A 22,574-nucleotide genomic window follows, 5' to 3' on the forward strand; every position below is an offset into this window, starting at 1 on the left:
AAGCTCCAAGCTCCAGACTCCTCACCTTTCATAGGGATAATAACAGCACCTACTTTCTGTGGAGGGCATATGGATAAGACCAGTATTAACAACAACAATTACAGCATCTATTGAGCACCTACTATGTGCCCAGCATTGGACATGCATTACTGGGACTTACACAAAGGGCTTATTTTAGCACAGAATCTAGAACAATATAACCACTCAGGAAATTTTAGCTATTATTATCATTGCCAATTTTCCCAGCTTCTATGAAAGGCAAATATTATCACCCCTTTTCCAGATGAGAATTTTGAGACTCAGACAGAGCAAGGAGCTTGTTGAACAACTTCATAGATAGCATTTTTTTTTTTGCTTATCGTGGCTAATTTTTTAAATTGCCTCACAAGGTAGGCATTATTTCCATCTTGGGAATGAAAACTTTGTATTTTGGAGAAGGCAATTTGAAAGTGGAGACTTAGTATTTGAACTTGACTTTGGGGCCAGAGCACCTCTGGTCCACCCCACCCCACCACGGGGTGAATTTCCCTACTCTGTGTGCCATCAGCCCAAGGCCCGTTCTCATCCCTGAGCTATTAAGAGGCATTTTCCCAAAGTGCCAGAGAGCATCCTGCTCCCGCCCCTTATCTCAGCAGCCCTGCAGTTCTACAGTCACAAGAATTTATTCAACAATCCCAGAAATAGAGAGACAGTCCCTCTTGCCTTGTATGCTGCTAAAGGGCATTGAGCAAAATGGAGCTGGGGGATGTAAGACTGACCGTGACCCCAAAGAAGTTGGTCTCGTTCATGGCGTTGAGGATGATCCTGCCCAGCGTGTGGTCTGTGTAGTTGAAGTCCTGGATCCGCTGGTGCCGGCTGCTGGCATGCAGTGTCTCCATGGCCCTCTGTAGGGTCTTGGCGATGACCCAGATGCCATCATAGGCGTAGCCGTGGAACTTGCTGGGTCCCACGCCTGATCGCTTGTTGTTGTATTCTCTCTCATACTGCTGTGGAGTCTGGAAAACATGGGGTTAAAGGGCACAAAGTTATAGCAAGCAGGGCATTGTCACAGCGCCAAGAGCTGACATTCTCCAGTGCCTACAATGTGCCAGGCATGGTGCTAGGCTCTAGGTATGTTATCCTCACAACAACCTCACATGGTGGGGGGAATACTATTATTGTTTCCATTTTACAGATGAGGAAACTGAGTTAGGGAATTTGACTTGCTGGGGCCACATAGCTAATGAGTGGCAGGACTGAGATTTGAATCTGGCTATTTGACAAGGCTAGGGTGAAGGAATAATGTACCCTAAGCAGACTCCCACCGGATATTTGCAGTGCCTGGGGTTAGTGGGAGCCCCCATATCCTCTGTCTAAATAATTAACTTACAGATAAGCAAACAAACTATTCAATAAGTGCTTTCTATTTCCCCATCATAATAAACACTGCTTCCCAGTGATCTGGAAGGTTGAGTGAATACAGAATTCTGGGGCTCTTCAGAGTATCTGGCTGGACACAACAGCACAGGGGGCGCTGGCCATGCTGTGACCCACACTCTCCCTTTCCCAGCTCCGTTCTGCAGCCTATAGCCCAGCTCAGTCCACAGGTCCTCCCTCTCCCAGTTTCAGTAGCCCCTTGGCCACCCCAGAGGTGTGACCCCCTGCCCAAGAAAGCTGACCCAGGAATGAGGTCCCCCACCCTCTTGGAAGTGGCTCCAGCCATTTGGGCAAGGAATTCAGGTCACCATCTAGAAGGGGAGCGGGTATAGGCTCCAAGTGGGCATGTGCCTGTGGCCCTGTGGATTTTGAGCTCTGAGGGGTCTGAGTGAGGACTTCTTGGTATGTGGGGCTTAGAGCAGGTCCCATCTGCCCAGGTATTGGGGCTGTTCTGCTGCTACTTTGTGTCACTTCCTCTGTCATCCTCCATACTATAGCAGGTTCTGTGAATAACTTGGCATTAAAAAAGTAATTTTTTCTTCCATTGAGCTGAATTTCATAAAAGAATTTCATTGGTGAGATTAACATTCTGATTATGGCCACAAAGTAATGAAACCGCCCTTTTTACTCCAGTCCCTGGGGCTTGGCCATCCAAATGACTGCCACCCCAGGGGAATCCACTACTCTCAGCCCCTCCATGGGCCTTTCCTCCAGTCACTGCTGAACTCCTCTGCCAGCAATGCCAGCGGAACCCATGGTTTAGCTTTGAAAACTCTCCTTGGGGACAAATCACACATACCAACCAACAACTCCTTGTCAGTTTATACCAGGAAGGCTCTTTGAGACTGTCATTCATACATGCCAGCCAGAGGCACAGAGAGGTCCTGAGACTTGCCTAAGGTTACAAAGCTTGTGTGTGTGTGTGTGTGTGTGTGTGTGTGTGTAGCTAGACTGATCCCATTCCCCCTTTGCTACTTTTCTTATCTACAACTTTGGAAGACACAATTTCATCTTGAAAATCATCCCATTGCTTGGAGCAAGATCTAGCACCCAAGGGAGGGTGGTGGGGCTGAGCCATGGAAGGCTAGGTACACCAGTGGCTGCACTTCCAGTTGGGTCTCTTGTACTTGGTTCAGGGCCTTAGTAGAGTGGGGCTCACGCTCATGCCAGGGGACAACCAGTTCTTTAAACTGGGGACCCCGCAGGCCATGAATTCTGCCTAAACAAATATGAAGGGTGTCCCAGCAACAGATCTACCTGCTTTTTAAAAATTTTGGTCCTTACACGATGGCTCAGGTTTTATCCCTGTTTACAGTTTTCTTTAGAAAAGCATTTTGTTCAGCCATCACATTTTCCTCATCGCTCACAATGTGCGGCAGAAACACTTCAAATCAAGGTTCTTCAAGGCAACCGGCGCCGTCTGTAGCCCCGTTCTTACAGTTATCTCACCCTCCACCTGTGCACGCTGTGGTCCAGGCTGGCTTTCTGCACTCACCCCCCTCCATGTCACTTCTCCTGCGGGAGCAAGAATCGGTCCATTCTGGGCCTCCCTGGTGGCACAGGCAGTTGAGTGCAGCACTGTGAAGCTGTCCGCAGCCTCTTGCAGTGCCGGTTCGATCTCAGCCAGATAGTGAGGGTCCCACATGGTGCGGCAGACCTCTCCTGTCTCACCCGTTGCTCCCCTCAGCAGTGTATTTCATCAGTCTGCCTGTTCTGTTCCCCGCTCTGTCTCTGGTGGATCCTCTCACCCTCCCGCACATCTGGCCTGTACCCCGATTCTTGTATAAATAAAGAGATCTTTAAAAAAAAGGTTAAAAAAAAAAAGAAAAGGTCCATTCTGAGGCTCTTTCTCATCATGTCTCATCCTTTTGTGTCCTTCAATTGCACCAAATTTCTTTGTACCTCAGGGCATTTGCACTAGTTGTTTCCCTGGCCAGAAAACTCCCCCCCACCCCAGGCTCCTTGCAATGTATTGTTGACATTCAAATGTCAACACTTATCACTTCTCAGGGATGTCTTCCCTGACCCACCCTTTCTAACCCCGTTTCACCCAGGCACTATTTACCAGTCTTATATTTTCTATGATATTGTTTACATCCTGTATTTTCCTTTTTCCCTGTTTACTAGCTGATTTTCTCTTTTTCCAACCCTGTCTCTTGGGAATTATGCTCCCTGGGTATCAGGGATGCTATCTGTCTTGATCACTTAGTTAGCACCAGAACCCAAAGCAAGACTGGGTGAGACCCTTTCTAAGTCTCATGTTTTCCAGATGAAAAATGAAGTGATCTAGAAGGTACCTCTTAGCAACAGAGGAAGGAGCACAGAGGTAAAGCCACAGCATTTGGGAGATCTGCCCTCTAGCCCCAGCTCTGTGGTTTGCTGTGACCTGGGGCAGGGTCCTATCTGCCTGGTCTTGGAGTCTGTGCTAGGTGGTGCAGTGAGGTTCAATAAGATGATGCATGCAAAGCACACAGCCCAGTGTCCAGGACATGCTAGGTACCCGACAAGTGCCAGCTGGTGCTATTAATAGCAGAGGGTTGTTCAACTTGGCCATAGCTACAAGCCGTGGATGCCCTGAAGACTCAAGACTGAACCCAGCTGGCTGAGAGCACACAGCCACCCTATAGTGTGCCGATGTCCTGCCTTTAGCATCAATGTCCTGCCTTTACTTCATTTCCAATTATTGGACATTTAGGTTATTTTTAATATTTTCTTGTTATAGGACTGCAGAAAGTACCCCCGTAACTACAATTTCTGAACACACACTGATGATTACTTTTTCAGGATAAATTCCCAGAGGTATAATTGCTGAGGCAAAGGGTGTAAAAAACTTAAATACTACTCATACATATAAGGGGCCATGTTATTCTCCCCAAATATGAAAAGTTAAAATTCCCCTGTGTATTGAATGTACTTATGTCCCTGGAACCTTGACAATAGATATTTTACTTTTTAAAATTATTAATTTACTTTTGTTAAGAAAAGTAAATTAATTTTAATTTGTTATTTTTCTGATTAATGAGTAGAGTGAGCTTCTTTCAAATACCGATGGTCAATTTTTATTCCATAGGTGCATTTCTTCTTTAAACCCTATTGCTGCGCTGATAGTCATACCTTTAATTGTTTTGTTTGAAGGCATCCTGGTTATCTTTCCATCTTTTGCTATTTGGCTGTGTTTTCTTTGATTTCTAAATGTGATTTGGATCTATTTCTGGTTGCTGCTGCAGCAACTGTCTACTTTAAAAGCACTAAAAAATTACTTAAATGTGTATTTCTCTAATTAATTGTGTTACGCATAAAAGGAAAGGCCGCTTTGACTTCTCTCCTGGATTTTGCTCCTGTGAGCTTTCTCTGACGCACACAGGCATCCGAGGGCTGTGGTGTCTGTCTTTTGAGTGCTGTTCCTTCAACCCAATGATAAGATTCAAATGACCTATCGAGACCTCTTCCCCATCCAGAGCATGCCACAGACACATGCTTCGAAGTTTCTACAACCCTCTTAAAGGCAGGGGTCCAGTCCTGAGGTGAACATTCTCCATGGAGTCTCACCAGGAGGTAATCAGTGTAGATTTTAAGCTTCTTTGATATAATTTATTTTATTTCTTTGTTTCTTTCTTGTGAGGACATGAAGGGGACCAAGCTCATATTGATTATTTAGTTTGCTTTTGGGCCAACATAAGTCCCTCCCCGCCCCCCGCCACCACAATATATTTTACATGTACCACCTGCAAACCCCTACCTTCTCTGTCTCACAAAATGTTCTCCTTCCAGAGGTTTAGGGGCAGGAGATAGGTGGAGAATACTGAAAATATGACTGTTTACCTCATTTCTGTGACTAGAGTCCTTGGAACAGGACACAGGTGCAGTTAAGCTCTGAAAGGTGACCTCATTCTCACTGTCTTTGCAAACACTGAGCTGAAGACGTTATCACTACCACATTATATCCCAGGCTATTCATCATCATCCCAAGTGAAGCCAGCACCAATCTCCCTTGGGCAAAACAATGACAGCAGGAAGAAACACTCTCCCAATTGTCTGAGAAAAAGTTATAGTTGTTTTTAAAGCAGGCCTCCAACACTTCAGGGCAGAATTTCTTCCACTGTAAAGCTGACACTGAAAGTTGAGTAATTACTCATTCTCTGAGATCAAGTTTATCATGAGATGTTAAAAGTTTCTGAGAGAATAACTTTATATAGATCGTCCCAATTACTGACAGGTTGTGCTCTAGCATATTTTTGAAAGGCAGTTGTTGGAACTGGGAACATATTTTTTCCCATAGAAACTATGTTATAAATAGAGGTTAGGTTCCCGGCGAGCCCACACAAGCGTGCAAACCCACAATGTGACTAGACTTCATGGGTCTGTCATTCCAACAGGACCAAGCTAGCTGAGTCCTGCTTTGTGGGAGAAGGGAGCCTCATGGGAAAAGGGAGAAAAAGGACGTGTCCCCCTCTATGTCTCCAGTGACAACCCCACAGCTGGGAAACAGGTAGTTTCTCTCCAGCTTCCCTTGTGGATGTTGGAATCAAAGTCTCATTTAGAAGGTACAGCAGGAGATATTTGTTTAGTGTGACTCCTGTACTCCAATTGTAGGTAACCTGGGGAGCTTGTTAAAAATGCAGATGCAGGATTCTATATTTTGCTTCATTATATCTTTGAGATAACTCAGACATCCATATTTTTAAAAATCTAAGAATGTAAGAATGCACAGATTGATTACCACTGATTAAGTTCCTTCTACAATCTGATGATTGGATCTTTTCAAAAGCAACATCTAGGTGTTGTTAGCCCCCTCTGAGCCTCTCCAGTATCAGTAAGTTTACTGTCTCTTCAGGCAGAGTCTTCCAGAGGAGATGCCTGATATCCATGAGACTAGTCTGCACAGCTGACATCTATCTCCCTATAACTTGCATTCAGCATGTTGCATCTTCTTGTGAAGCTGCAAGAAACATATCTGCTTCCTCTTACCCAAAACAGCATCTCAAAGAGCAGAAGACAGTAACATGTTGACCTGGTTCCCAATGTGGTGGTTTCCTTCTTTTAAGCTATGTAATCTCAGTTCCAACTTCCACTCTGACTACGATGACCTAGTTTATATCAGACTAAAGGTTCCATGAAGAATATTCACAGAGCAGAATAAAATATAGAAGGAGTAATTCAAAGACATCAGAGAGCAACCAGGACATCCAGGACTTGAGCAGCCAAGACCCTAAGAGAAGAGAAAGGCTTTGACAGGAGTCCAGCAGACTCTACTGTTTCCCTTGGGGTATTTGTTGATTTGTAGGTAGGAAGGCTAGTTGCAGACACAGAAGGCATTGGATCAGAGATTATAGCAGTCTGGCAGGGAGAGAAAGACAAAAAAATCAACAGACAAAAAACCAAAAATAACTGTAGCACTCGGCTATCAGGGTAGCAAGACTTTTAGGACCAAGACCTCAGAGGAAAGGAACCACAGAGAGGTGTGTCCCGTACTCAGACTGGCATTTGCACTTGGAATATTTGCTGATAATTAAGCAGGAGGCTAAAACTACAAGCAAATATTGGTGCTTAAGGGCTAAGAAGGTACACATAGTATCTGGAGGTTCATAGTATCAGGAGGTGAAAATTGGAATTCAGGGTCAATAATACTGCAGGATTTCAGTTGGTAATACAGAAGGACAGAGGCCAGGAATAAGTGCAAACTAAAGTAGACCAGGTCTAAAGATAAGATTTTTTTTTAAAAAAAGGATCAGGGCTTAAAGAAACTAAAACCAAGCCTGGAATCGGCTCAGTTCTTGATTGGATTAAGGTAATCTATCCTGCCTGTCTTCTTGAGGAGAAAAATCTTTCCTTGAGAAAGATAATACTATCTGTAGTCTCCATAATTTTTTATATTCAGGTCAATTAGTCAAATTTATTAGGTATATCAGGATTAGTCCAGATGATATTAAAAGGGAAGGAGAAGTAAAAGAGAAAAGGAGGGAAGGAATGAAAGAAAAGAGGCAATAGGAATAGACCCATAGGTAATCCAAAGATTGAAGTTAATGGACATCATCTTTAAAATAACAGTTTTATGTTAAAAAAGATGAAAAGATACAGAATATCACAAGGGAATTGAAATGATGAAAGAAAAAGCATAAGAATAAAGTGGAAATTCTAAGACCAAAAAATTTAATAACTGACATTAAGAATTCAATAGGTGGATATAGCAGCATATCAGACACAGCAGAAAGTGGGTCAGTGAACTGGAGGAAAAGTAGTAGTAAATATTCACACTGAAGCATGGAGAGGAAAAAATGGATAGAAAATAATAAACGGACATAAAATAGATACACAATGTATTGAAAATTTATGGCATATGTGTAATTGTTGTCTGGAATGCAAGGAAAGAAAAGGCAGAAGCAACACTTAAAGGAATATTATGCTAGAATTTCCCTAAACACACATCAATCTACAAATTCATGAAGTTCTATGAACTCTATGAACTCCAAGTAAGATACACTACAGAAAACCTCACTTCTGCACCACATAGTAAAACTGTTGAAGACCAAAGCAAAGACAAAATCTTAAAAATAGGAAAGGGAGAGAGAGAAAAAGATACATTATCTTTAAAAAAGCAGCGATAAGAATGCAATTGAATTAATTCCAAAGGGCACCTGCACCCCTATGTTTACAGCAGCACTATTTACAATAGCTAAGCCATGGAAACAACCCAAATGCCCAAAAACAGATGACTGGATCAAGAAGATGTGGTACATATACACCATGGAATATTACTCAGCATTCAAAAAAGATAAACACATGCAGTTTGCAGCAACATGGATGGAGCTAGAAGGGATCATACGCAGAGAAATAAGTCAGAAAGAAAAAGAAAAATACCGGATGGTCTCACACATAGCAGGAATTTAGAAAACCTAAATAAGGGACCAGGAAAAAGACTAATACAAAGTAAAAATCAAAATCAACAAGTAACTATAAACCAAAGACACACTACGGGCTGGGGGCGGAGGGGTAGGGAGAGAAAGGATTAGGGTCAAAATAAGGGGGGGGGTGAAATTGTATGGGGAATATAACCAAAATGAAAATGCATACATTGTGCAAAAATGAAGAATGATGTAAGAATTATATAAAATAAAATATTAAAAAATGCAATTGATTTAGCAGAAACCAGAAGATAATGAAATGACATCTTAAAGTGCTGAAATAAAATAAAAGATCATTTAGAATTTCACACCCAGTCAATATATTCCTCAAATTAGAGGTAGAAAAAACAAAATTTCAGACAACCAGAAAATACATTTATTTCCAGCAGGCCCACAATCAAAGAAAAACTAAGAGGAGTTCTTCAGACAGAAAGAAAACAATTTTAAGCAGAAATGCAAGAAGTAATTAAAAGTAACAGAAAGCAAAGATGTGAGTACATTTAAATGAAAAATAACATCATGGCCAACAACATCCTAAAAAAATCTTAAGAAGAACAAAATGATGGATTTATACTACCATTTATCAGGTCTTATTATAAAGCTTCAATTATTAAGACTGTGTAGTGGCAGTTAAAGGACAGGTGAATAGAACAATGGAATAGAAGATCCCAAAACAGATCCACCATACATACATTAATTTAATTTGTAACAATGATGACACTATGACATGAGAGTAGGATGGGGAAGATGATGAAATTTTCAATAAATGATTCTAAGTCAATAGTTATCCATTTGGAAACAGATAATCTTGATCTTACCTCAGATCACACATAAGATTAATTTCCTTTGAAATTATTTTGTGAATTCCATATATAAATATGAAAGGTCAAACAAAATTTCTAAAAAACAGAGGTGGAAAATATTTTCATGTACTTGAGTGGACAAAGACGCTTAAATAGGACACAAATATACCAATCATAAATAAGAGTAATAATCTGGACTATATTAAAATTAAGAATTTCTGTTCATTAAAATACATCATTAAAAGAGTGAAAGATAAGTTAGAGTGGAAGAAAATAAAGTACATCTCACAACCCAAGAATTCCTATCCAGAAAATTAAAATAAACTACAAATTGATAAGAAAGAGGCAGAAAATCCAATCAGAAAAAATGGGTGAAAGACTTAACTAGGCATTTACAAAAGAAGATATCAAAGTGGTCATCAAAAATATGAAAAGAGGTCCAACTTCATTAGTCATCAGGGAAATGCAAATTAAAACTAAAATGAGATATCACTATACACCCACTAGATTGGCTAAAATTAAAAGCTGACAATACCAAATGTTGATGAGCATGTGAACCAACTGGAAGCCTCAATCACTGCTGGTGGGTATGTAAATTGGTACAACCACTTTAGAAATCTGTTTGGCAGTACCTACTAAAGTTGAACATATGCATACCTTATGACTCAGAAATTCCACTCCTAAGTATGTACCCATAGTAATTTGCACATATATTCACTAAAATACATCAAATACCTAGAAATAAATCAAACAAAATATGTGCAAGAATTCTACACAGAAAATTACAAAACATTTTTTGAGAGAAATGAAAGACCTAGCTAAATGCAGGTTATACAAAAATTAATGGATTGGAAGAATCTGTATTAAGATGTCAGTTTTCCCCAAAGCAAACTACATATTCATGGGGAAATGGGGAAAATCCCATGTTTTTGTGTGTATGTGTGTATAAATTGACAACCAAATTTAAAAATGTATACAAAAATGCAAAGCAATAAGAATAGGCAAAACAATCTTGATAGACAACTAACAAAAAAGAGGGAGGATCTATACCAGTAGTTATACTTATTAAAAAGCTTTAGTATTAACACGAAGGTGTTTTGCTGGAAAAAAAAAAACCAAAACAGACCAACTAATACAAGAGAAAAGGTTTAGAAATAGAAACAAATATGTGTAGTCATTTGATTCTGACAAAGGTGAAATGGCAGCATAGTCTAAGAAAAGATGGGCTTTTCAATGCTGTTCAATTGTATATCAATATGAAAAAGAAGAAAGGAATCTTGATCCTTACCTCACACCATACACAAAATCAACTAGGGTGATTGTAGATCTAAATGAGAAAGGTAAACACTTCTAAAAAAATGAGAGGAAAACATCTTCAAGACTTTGGGGTAGAATTCATTAAAATAAAGAATTTCTGTTTCTTCAAAACTAACATTTAGAGGACTTCTGGGCAGCTGAAGACAGCAGAAGAAGTGTATTAGCAACCACAAACTATACACAAGATTTTTAGTCATAGACATTCTATATAAAATCATGCTATCACCAATAGTTACAGATAAAGACTACTAAAATTGCAAAATTACTGTGAGTAAAAAGAAAAAAATAAATTCCAGCATGACAACCACCTAGGCTTTTGCTCCACTCATTCTTTGGCAAAAGGACTATGGCAAACAAAGGCAGACTAACAAACTGCGAGAAAGTCAGAAGATAGGAGCTACTTAAGGGTGACTTGTAATGACTACCAGAAAGACTAATCCACACTAAATCTAAAGATCCTATAAATATAAAAGTAACTGGACCATTCAAAATACTTTCTGCAGAGAAGGGATTTTAAAGGATTCCCCAAGAGCTAGACAATAATGTTCAAAGTCACACTGTTCATAATGGCCCCAAACTTAACAATCTTAATGTCCAATTAAATAAATAGTATAGCCACCAGGGGAATATTATTCAGCAATGAAAATGGACAAATGTCTACATGGAACAACATAAATGAATCTCACCAACATAATGCTTTATGAGAGTATATACTATGTGCTTTCCTTTATTTAAAGTTCAAAATCAGGCAAATACATGGTGATAGAAGTCAGAAGAGTGGTTACTTTTGGCAGTAGATATTGAATGGGATGGGTCATAAGGCTGAATTCTGGATTTCTAGTAATACTCTTTTTCTTTGAATGTTGCCAGCAAATACAAAAGAGAAGGAAAAAGGACAAAATGGTCCCTCCAAGGAGTCTTTCAGAAGTCCCACATAATACTTCTATCTACATCTCATTTGGAAGATTTAGAATCCTGGCCACATCTAGCTATATGGGAGGTTGAGAATTGTAGATTTTCAGATGTGGCAACATACCTAGTTAAAAACTGGAGTTGGGTTCCTGAGGAGGAATGGGTGCTATGGATGTTGGTATGGACAGCTAGCTGTCTCCCAGAGTCACCCAGTTGGGAAGTGGTGGGGTCCAGGTTCAGATCTAGTCACTGCCCTATTGCTTGTGACTATCCATCAGCCACCACACCTTCCTCCCAGGTCCCTGTCCCTCTGCCATGTTGCCTGTCTCCCAGTGAAGTGAGTGTTGGGTAGTTGCAGAACAGGAGTCCTGTGGGGGAGTTAGGGGGTGAGCAGGTAGCAGCATTGTGAAACTTGGCTGCTGGGGAGCATCCAGTTTCTAAGGAACATTTCCTTGCTTCTCTCCAGAGCCCAGTGCTTCCCTGCCAGTGCCACAATCTTTGTTCTTCATCTTGTAGGAGCTCATGGAAGTGCCAATGAGATGGGTCATTAAGTTGAAGACTTACTCCTTTGTGTTTTCCCACCTCTACCATGTTGCATTAAGAGTCACGGGTGGTCCCAGAAGCTTCTTGACAGAGAACATGACAAAACCCTTCCAAGGACTGAGCTTGTGTTTTTGATAGGGGAGGGGGAAGGTTGGGGCCACCTCTGAGGTTTCCTGTGATTCCAGAGTTCTGTGACATCTCCATCTGGAACACTGGCTCAGCTCAGTGTCTCAGCAGGAGAACCATGACAGGAAGAATGTCCTGATCAGAGAGGCTGAGCCAGCCCTGGAGAAACCCAGCCAGCATTATAAATGCTCAAGAAGGAAACAAACCTAGCAGGGCTTTGAAAAGTGAAAGCTGACACTGGACATCAGCAATGTCAATAGACTCACTGCGGGAGTGGAGTGGTGATGGGGAACTTGGGAGAAAGAGCTACATTCAGAGGCAGAGCAAATGCCCAGAGGTGCTCGTGACGCCTGTGCTCTGAATGTGCTCAGGGAAGCCTGGAGGTCTGCACGTGCCATCTCTGGAAATTTCAATAGGAAAGAACTGCTGAACATGCCCTGGATGCAGACCATGACCTTGTTACTCTTTTACCAGAAATCTCCTGGGCACCAATGAGGGAGATGGCACAGACATGTGGAAAGGGAGCCTTGGCGAATGAATTCCAGGAGGGGTCACTCTTCTGCCTGATTCTGCCACTTTCTCTACCAGGAGTTTCCTTTATCCTGGAGATTCCAGGGTTTGACGTTTTAACCAGGTCACACCACTTGCTGTAATAACCCATGCCATATTTACACAGCCAGAGAAGTTGGCCGTGAAAGAACCACAGGAATTACCTGGTCCAAAACTCTCATTTTGAGATGTGGAAACTGAGGCTCAGAGTGAGAGCGGGACTAACTGAGGTGGCGGAGAGGGGTGGGGATGCCAGGATTCTGCTCCACCTCCTAATTACCGGCCCTGAGCACTCCTGTTGAGCCACTTTTGACAGGGGAGGGGAAGGTTGGGGCCACCTCTGAGGTCTCCTGTGATCCCAGGGTTCTGTGACACACCACAGGAAGGGCACTTTGGATACCTGCCTACATCTTGAGGGAACTCCTGGGAAGGGGGGTGGAGCAAAGAGCGAGGGATAAGCTGTCTTGGCATCACGTCCTGGATCTCTGTTGGGTGACTGTATTAGTTTCTTGGTGATGCCGTATCTAATTCCCATAAACTGGGCGGCTTACAGCACAGTTCAAGTCAGGCGTCTGAAACTCAGGTGGTGGCAAGCTTGATTCCTTCTGGTGGCTCCAAGGAAGATTTGTTCCTTGTCTCAGTCTCCTAACTTCTGGTGGCTGCCAACAACACTAGGGGCTCCTTGTCTTGCAGACACATCACTCCAGTCTGTGTCTCTGTCTTCACAAGATCTCTGTATGGCAAATCTCCCTTGGTCTTTCTCTTATGAGGAAGGGCACTTGTCACTGGAGTTAAGGACTACCCAGGTAACTCAGGATCATCTCATTTCCAGATCCTTACATTTATTACCTCTGCAAAGATCCTTTTCCCAAGACCACATTCATAGATTCCAAGGGTAGGGTGTGAACATATCTTTTTAGGGGTCACCCCTCAATCCACCACCGGGATCTTGGGTGTGTCTTTTCTCCTCCCCACTCCTTAGCCTCTCTATACGTAAACGGTGAGGATAGCCAGAGTCCACTGACTTGGTATGATTCCATTTGTCTGTCTGTCTTTCTGGGTTCTGATGGGCCCCCAAACGCAGGGATGGAGTCAGCAGCATGTGCCATGCTGACCAAGGTTCCCAGCAGTGGTGTATACTGCAAACCCAAATTCAAGAATCCTTTCTCCACTCTCTAGAACTTCTGTCAGACTCCTAAAGTCTGGCTGGGGAGGTTGGCTTGTGGTCAGATCACAATCCGGAGTGTATCAACTCTGGGCCCCACCTGCTGGGGACAGAGTATTGGACTCCAGCAACCTGTGAAGGGCCAGACCCAGGGGAGGTGAACAAGAGGCTCTTTTCAGGGGAAAAATTAAAGAGGGGGTTAAAAACCTCAGTAACCAAGACAAATAATATCATAATGCAACACTTCAAAGACAAATTCATGATGAACAAAATATGAAAATGTCTAATGAAGACAAAGACTTATCCTGCTATGATGTGACTCAAATCTGCTGGTTCACCCTAATCTCAGTCCCATGGTTCCTGACTTTTTTTAAAATGTTCATATTTTGTTCATCATGAACTTTTTATGCATTTGAGTTTTATGAAAATACTGCATCTAGCATATTTTTTAAAAATCTTGATTACCGAGGTGTTTGGCACCTGCTGAAAATGCACCCTTGGGCCTGGCCCTGGATCTGTAAATTGCAATTAAACAGCCCTCACAGGGCTGTTTAGTTTGGACAAGGGATACCTCTGGGGGTGTGGTCATTACCAATAGGACCTGTGTGGGCCTAGAGGGTCCTGGGGGGAAATTAAGACAGAGCAGTGAGCCCTCTGCTACTTTAAGGGTCTGAGACTCTGTGGGAGGCTGGTCTAGATGACCTAGGAACCCTCTGATTCCAAGAGGCAAAGAGGCTCAAATTTTCCCTTAAAACTTCAATCATCTTGCAACCTCTGATAATGTCCCTCAAAGACTTTAGGGACAGGAATTTGTCTCCTGGGATCTCAGAAGCCTTCCCAAGCAGCAAGTCTGGCTTTGCTTCATTCTGGGAGCCCATGAGTGGGATACCCGCATTGTAGGTTAAGGGAATAGCTCCAGAAACAGTCCCAAGGTATTCCATCCATGGACACAGTGATATGGGGTGAGGTCAGGCTCCTCCCTACTCCCAAATTTTAGAAATGAAAAAGGGAAATCAATGACCTTGAAAATGTTGTAAAGTCAAAACATTCCTCTCCCAAAACCAAAACACTGCCAATAACAACCTTCCACTAACACATCCCTTTGTACTGCTGACATGGGGCATGGCCCTGGTTGTAAAAGCTGTGTACGCTCCTTGGAAGGACATGTGATGCCCTTCTCCTGGCATTGCATGGTCCTCAGTCCTACTTAGTTTCACAGATCTCGTACATGTGATTATTAAGCCTTTGGTCTTCCTTAAGTCTCTCAGCTTAATTATTATACCGTCTGTTTGCTTGGAATTTTTTCTTAGTTTTTGTATTTTCTGCAAATTTTCTATTTTTAGATTAAAATCCAGGGTATCCCTGGACTCAAGAATCTTCTAGTATGCTGCCAACTTTGACACCTTTAAAAATAACACTCACTGAAATAAAGTGAGTTGTTTCTACTCATTATTCAGCATTTCCAAAAACCTTTTTTGTACTCATTGATTTTTGTATGAAAATATTTCTTTCACCATTTTCTAGCCAGTGTTTTTCCAGGATTTCCCAGGTGCCAGCATGATCTAAAGAGTTGTTTACAATGTGTCCTAATGGTTTGCCACTTTTTTTGACAAATCAATAAATCATTCTTGTAGAGTTGGCTCCGATTGAGATTAAATAATGGATAAAAATTATATATATATATATTTTTTACATTACCATGAAATATATTCTTTAAATGAAATTGGAGTTGGATGGAGAATTTAATAATCTGAGCTCAGAGGAGACAGAAAAGAAGGATCTGTTCTGTGTTAATGAATGTTGGCTGGTGGTTAGAATTGAAAGATAGATCTTACTGTGTCACCAAGACTGTGAACCTGAATTTCCTGGTTCCTGGTAATATTTATACTGATGGAAAAGAGTGTACTTTTGAAATGCTTTTACATCTGCTATATTCCCTGGTTCTCTCAATAGTAGCCAAGATCAGCAGGGCAGGGTTAGTTAACACGTCTTGGGAACAGGTAAACATACTGAGGACTTATGTGCCCTGTCCAGGGACCTGCCCCCAGTTACAGCAACACTGAGGTCAGCACATGGTAGCCATATAACATAATCAGCCACCAGTTTTCCTTTTAACCCCAGAAGAGTGATTTTTACCACCACTATACAGATGAAAAATATGGCAGCTTAGAGAACTCAAGTTCAAGGTCATCCACTTAGAGTTGGGAAGTAGAAAACCTCAGGTTTGAACCAGTCTGGTTAGTCAACAGCACATGTTTCCCAAAGTCTACTTAAGGTTTTGTCTTTCCTCCAGGCTGACTACAGCATCACTGAGACTGAGAAACCACACTCTGGTCAGAAAGGCAACACCTGTAGTTGGTGACATAAAAATCACCACTCCACACCTCACATGGACACTGTGACATGTGCTTACAAAGCACCTTACCATATTGATTCCCATGTTACCCTAGAGGTACACCAGTGAAAGACTGGCTAGGCCCATAGAACAGATAAGTGAAGTTCAGAGAGATCAAGTGATTTGCTCAAAGTCACACAGCAAAGGCCAAAATAAGATCTGGGTACTTTGAACAAGACAATCACCAGAGATAGGCCTGGGGCTGAGGAGGGCAGGCCAAGATACTGACCTTTCCTGAGATGGTCTTGATCTGCTTGGAGCTCAGGGGCTCAAAATCCACACCAATATAGCCCTCCATGGCAGCAAGTAGATTCTTCCGGAGACAACGGGATGAGTTGGCTTCTGTGTGTACCTGCTCCCACCAGGAAGACTCATACCAGCCAGGGATGATCCATTGGTATTTGCTGCCATACATGTTCTCCTCATATGCCTGCAATAGATGGGATAACCATGAAGGCATCCAGAGTCAAACATTTGCTCAAGGCTTTGTTCCCCGTGAGACAGGTAGAGGAGGCTCAACCTTCCTCTTTCCAAAAGATGTAATGTTTTTTATTACTTCCTTAGACCCTGCCTTAAATCCAAAGTAGTTTATGGGAAACATGTAATAAAACAATAAACACTGAATAATACATAAGGGACTGGGAAATATAAATAAGTTATTAGAGGTAAAGGGAACAAGCTACCCAAAGTTTCCAACACTATACCTAATGAGCTGTATATTCCACCATGAACTTCCGGTAGCCCAAGAAAAAAGAGCATTAAGAATATTTACATAACTCTGATTATCAATAAGAATGTACCCTAGTTCTTCAGGGAAACAAAATGCTTTCTAAGTTTTAATCCTTAGAAAAATGTCACATTATAGAGCACATTACCAAATTAGTCAGCATAATGTCAACAGCATATCTACAACAAATTTCACATTTTGTATAGATTTTTATTCAATTTTTGTATAGATATTTACTAAATGCTGAGGCCATAGCCTTAAAATACAATTCAGTGGGAGCAATTTTGCAAGGGACTGAGACAATCTAATTTAAGTAAGCAGTTTAGCAAAAATCCAACTTGGCAAACTGAGCAATCTCTCTGAGTCTCTACCCAAAGAAAGCATGGGGTGCATAAATCTAGATCCTCTGGAAAGTCCCTTACACTAATCTTATTTATTTGTCATTTACATTCATCCTATGAAGTGGTCAGAGCAGAGTTTATTATCTTCATTTTAGTTTATTATCTTCATTTAGAGAGAGAGAGAGAGAGTCACTTTCCAATGTCACACAGCAAGGAGAAAAATCAGGCCCGGAACCTAAGTCTGCCTACTTGAAGGCCACAAAGTCACACTGCCTGCCTCCAATTTAAAGAAAAAGTCACCACACTGTTCTAATGGGCCTGTATTTGGCTTAAATTTTTATTGTGGTTATTTTATATCAGGAAAAGTATGTCTTTTGATAGCTTAGATGCACCAAAAATTACACTTTGTAATGTCCCATCAAAATTAGGTTCAAAATGAAGTTTCTAAGTAGAGGTCATTCTCCCATAAATAATAGAATGTTCAGAGGTGACGGGAGAGAAACAGTGGGTACAAATGCTCTCTGCGCCCTTTGATGAATGGTGCACATTTGAAAACATGACTTCAAACAATTCTGTAATTCATTTCTGGAGAGCCACCTCTGTTAGAAGGACATGTTGAGAAACAAGTCATGCCACACCCCTTTGTATTCCTTGGCATGGAACACAGACAGAATCCAGGAGGATGTAGAGAGGAGGCTGAGATTGCTCTGGACTCTGGGAAGGTTCTGGCTGCTCTCCACTCAGGTTCTAGGATGCTAAGCCAGGTTCAGTCCTAGTAGTTTCTGTACACTTGGGAATAGTTACTGTCAAGTCTAAGGGTTAGAGGGGAGCTCTACTCATTTCTACATGTGGGGAGGCAACTTCTCTAAAACTCTTAACACCTGAGAAACCCCAGTCTGTAGTGTGGAGACTCTCACTGGAGTAAGTGTGAGTCAGAATGTTCCCCAAATTAATCTAAACTCAGATCTCATCTTCCTGATCTTTGTCCAGTGTTTCAGTGACTCCTCTGGAGATTAAATAAAAATTGTTTAATAAAAGAGCATTTAACATCTCAGGACATTTGTTTGAGCATCCTCTCTAGACTCCTTTGATGACAGAAGACTTTCCCCTCCCTCACTGTAAACATTATATGTCTTGTAATACAACCTTAGATCACAGCCCTTTTTCCAGTGATTACTGTATAATATTGTCCCAATCTGAACTTTTGTAGAAAATGCAGAGTTCTTATATTTCAGTTACATTAAAAAAAATCACAGTTCAACAAGAACAGGCAGTATGCTGAGCTTCTTCTTAATGAATAAGGTTTAGTTCGCAAAAACTTTTTTTTAAAGGAAAAATAAACTCAATTTCCTCTTTCATGAAGTTTCCTTCTGCCTCCTCTCTTCCCCTTGCAGGGACATTTCCTTTTTGAGTTCCAGTTCACAACAATAATAGCAATAAGCCCTCATATCAGTTGAGAAGTTAACAGCTGTCACAATGGTCTCCATTTGGTGGCTTTATTAAAGGCTCTTGACAAGCCCATGAGGCAGATGAGGCAGGGATCATTGCTTCCATTTTAGAGGTGAGGCCGCCAGGGTGCAGAGATGTAAAGTGACCTGCCTGAGGTCACACAGCTGGTGGAGCTAAAACCAGAACCCAGGTTGGAGCGCTGGAGAGTTTAGAATAGACCACCAAGGAGGGAGGGGAAAACAAAGCGACAAGCCATGCTGGTACTGTGCTGGAGCCAAAATGAACATTTTGCCACTGGGCTATAAATAGTCCCTCATTTGCTGGAGTCTGCTCTCCCATTGGGTGGCGGTTCCAATCTCAAGAACACAGAACATGCTGCAAAGTTTGCACTGCGACATTTGGGAGGCAGAGATGCGGTTGCTCCCATCTGGTCTGCACTCTGACCCCAGCACACTGTGGACTCTCTCTGGGTGGGTGTCTGCCCTGAGCACCCCTTATCTCCATCACTCAGAGACTCACTCCAGCGAGATGACATCAAGCAGGCCCTCCTCGGCCCTCCCACACCTGCCCCCAGAACTAACTCCTTCCTAAGCAGGTGAGACTGAAGGTCCCGGAGGGTGTGACACAGTGGATGAACACCCAACCAAAACCTCCTGAGAGGCCCTGCAAAGCAGCCTGCAAAGATGCTACGAGGAAGCCCGTTTCAAAATATCAACAGCCGAACGAGAGGAAGGAGAATACGGACGAGGAGGCGGGTATCCTCCTGTGTGCCCGAGGCAGGCAGCCTGGGCTGTGGGGCACGAGGAAGATGTCCATACCGTGCGTTCTGAAGCAGAGAGCGGGAAGGACCACTTGGAAAATAGCCCCAGGGCACAGCACAGAGTGGACTCAGCCACGCCTCGGCTGGGGTGTGGCACAAATGGGCACACGAGGTCTGCTGGCAATTCTTGCACATGGGAGATGGTCAGTGCCCAGAGTGGCATCTTCAGGAAGTTTTTTGTTACTTCTTTTTTCCTGGAGTTATTACCTACCATGTGCCAGCTGCTTGCAAGGCCTGGGGGATATGGGGGTGCAAAACCCAGTTTCTCTCCTAAGATAGATTATGCCTCTCAACTTGAGGTATTATTTTCCTTTTTAAAATGGGCCATTTCTGGACCTTAGATGGTAATGTGCAAGGTTTCATGAATTTTGAAAGAAAATATATTAAATCAAATAAATTTGCTCTATTTCCTTCCCTCCCTCCCTCCCTTCCTTCCTTCCTGAGCCAGGGTACAGGCCAGATGTGGGGAGGGTGAGAGGATTCACCAGAGACAGAGTGGGGAACAGAACAGGCAGACTGACGAAATACACTGCTTAGGGGAGCAGCGGGCGAGACGGGTGAGGTCTGCTCGCCATGTGGGTTGCTCCAAGGCCGGCGGGGATGGAACCAGCGCTGCAGAGGCTGTAGACAGCTTCACTGTGCTGTGCTCAACTGCCTGCGCCACCAAGGAGGCCCTGCTCTATTTTCTTAATTTTTCTCTCTCTGTTTTTAGATTTTCCTATGGAAACATCCCATATGACCCTTAATGCATACAAAGACTGCTTAATGCAATCATATAATTTCTACCAGCTAGTAAACTCGCCAGCCCAGGGGTCCATTCCAGCCTCAGACACCTCACACCAAAAGAAGGCTGCCATTTCCTGGGTCCTACTACACACCAGGCTCTGTGCAAAGTGGCTTGCTCATTTTATCTTCACAATCATTCCACGACATCGGTGGAGCTACTGTCCCCAGGGAGGACAGAAAACTGAGGCTCAAAAAGTGTCGACCACAAGCCAAATTCAGTTACTGTGCAGCAGACCAGGGCTTCTCACCCCAGAAGACTGACTCATGGTGCTAAACTGCATCTGGGGTGTCCAGAAGTGGCTGTGTAGCTTCTCCCCCGGTACCTGCAGAGGTGATCAGGCAGTGCTCACTGTGTTCCGAGACTTCAGGATTAATATTACCACGGGACCACAGCTGCAGGTCACTGCTCTTTCCTCACTCCTGGTCTCTCTTCAATTCCGCATCTCTTCTGAAATAGGGTCCAGGAAAGCAGAGGGCCCCCTGCCCTGGGTAAGGATGTGCAGGCTGAAGTCACCCTAGTCCCCTGCAGCTGCACTCATGCTGGTGACTCATAGAAACCTTGAGGTCAACTGAGGCGCCAACGTCTCTTTTGTTCTAAATACACAGAACATCTCATTTGCCTCCACCACCTTGGACATAGGGAGCTTGATTTGTTCTAATATCATCCTATATTAGCAACATTAAATTTAATCTTTTTGGATTTAATCTAATGGGCTTGTCTGTTCAGGATCTTTGGACACTTGCTCTGTCATCCGACAGATTTCACGAGATCTAAAATTTCTACAAGCATGCCTTTTACAATATTATGGACATTCTTGATTAAAGATCAGAGGGGACAGAGGTCCGAGGTCCATCACTAGGGAACACACCTAGGTGGACCTTCCTTGAGGGGAGGAGTTTACAGTATAGACGGTCACTCACAGGACTGGGCTGTCATTTCTGTGGCCTGTTCTCTTGACCCTGGGGTAAAGGAGAGGGAGTCATGGTATCAAAATGGAAAGACTAGTCCTGAGTTGGAATTCTTTCATATACTTAGGTTAGAACATCAACAGAAAAAACAGGATTAGCCTGGGAAGGGGGTGAATGGGGACCACTGTCTTTGCCGTGAATGTCCTTGGACCAGTCCCTTCACCTCTCTGGGCCTCTAGTTCCTCATCTCTAAAATGGGATAAATAGTTATTCCACATTGTCCCTGAAAAGGTTAAATGAGATATGTATAAAGAAGTACTTTGCCACCCATCACACAGTACACAACTCAAAGGGTTAGGGATGGATGCTGAATGACTGACAGTGGCTCTAAAGCTGACTCTGAACCCTGCTCCCTGGGCAGGGAGTGGGTGGAGGCCTCTGTCCCACCTGGCACCTGGGCTCCCTTCATGCAGTACACACCGCAGAAGGGGCCGAGTCAGGGGACCTAGAGTTAACCAGCAGGGCTCAGGCAATGGGTGTGCTAAACCGAGGCTGCTGCCTGGCCATGGGCCCTGGGTTTACCCTCCCTGAAAAGAGGAAAGAGGCCATTTCTGCTTCCAACAACCCAGACTCCAGTCCTCTGACATCACCCACAGCCCAGGCAGTGCGAATGAGTCCTGGGAGAAGCTCTGTGAGTCTCCCTGACACAAATACCACCACCAAAGCTTTTACTTACACAGCAGAACACTTTAGCTGCCATGTGCTGGTCAAACTGGCCGAGGATGATCCGCACGTCATTGCCCTGTGGACAGAAGGACATGGATGTGAAGGTGTGTGGGTGAGCGGGACCTCCAGATGGTTTGAGGTCACAGGCAGAGAACATTCCTACACAGGCAGAGAACATTTCCCAGCTGAGACATGAGCAGGCAGCAGGGCTGAACCTTACTTCACCCAGGGTTCTCTCTGACCAGCTTGCCCCCACCTCCTGCTGAGGTCCTCCCTGATCTCCTGAAAGCCTTAGTGCTAGTTGGAACAGGTTGCGGGCTAAAGCTTCTGCCCTGTTCTCCCACAAGAGCAGGCAAACCTTGTAGGTGCTGAGACACCATCTAATCTTCCTTACTTTACATACATCCCTTTACACACAGGGAGAAAGAGGCCTTTCTCTTGAAAGGAAGGAGTTTCCAAGGTCTCCAGAAGAGCTGCCAGCAGAAACAAGACCCCAGCTAACCCCCACTCCCAGTGTTCTAGACTGTTCTACCTTCCTGGAGCCCAATTAAGAGGTTTCAGAGTCTCTTTCCTTTGTTCAAATCTCAGCTCCACCACAAGCTTCAGGGGTATCAGGCAGCTGCTGTTCCTATCTCAGCCTCAACTTCCTTATCTGCAAAATGGGAATAAGACTACAACTACTTTATAG

General features: G+C 43.1%; 1 protein-coding gene across 1 annotated transcript in view; it reads right to left on the bottom strand.

Annotated features, from left to right (window-relative positions):
* Positions 1–22,574, bottom strand: part of GABBR2 (gamma-aminobutyric acid type B receptor subunit 2) — a 332,908-nt gene that overhangs the window by 129,403 nt on the left and 180,931 nt on the right. The window contains exons 5-7 of the mRNA XM_054689021.1: positions 21,897–21,962; positions 16,358–16,558; positions 759–995 (exon numbers count right to left, since the gene is read on the bottom strand). Of these exons, the coding sequence (XP_054544996.1) occupies positions 759–995; positions 16,358–16,558; positions 21,897–21,962 (504 nt within the window). The remainder of the gene's footprint in view (positions 1–758; positions 996–16,357; positions 16,559–21,896; positions 21,963–22,574) is intronic.

This window comes from Talpa occidentalis, unplaced genomic scaffold (assembly GCF_014898055.3).
Source record: "Talpa occidentalis isolate TD23 unplaced genomic scaffold, MPIMG_talOcc4v2.1 talOcc4.7, whole genome shotgun sequence".
Lineage (NCBI taxonomy): Eukaryota > Metazoa > Chordata > Mammalia > Eulipotyphla > Talpidae > Talpa > Talpa occidentalis.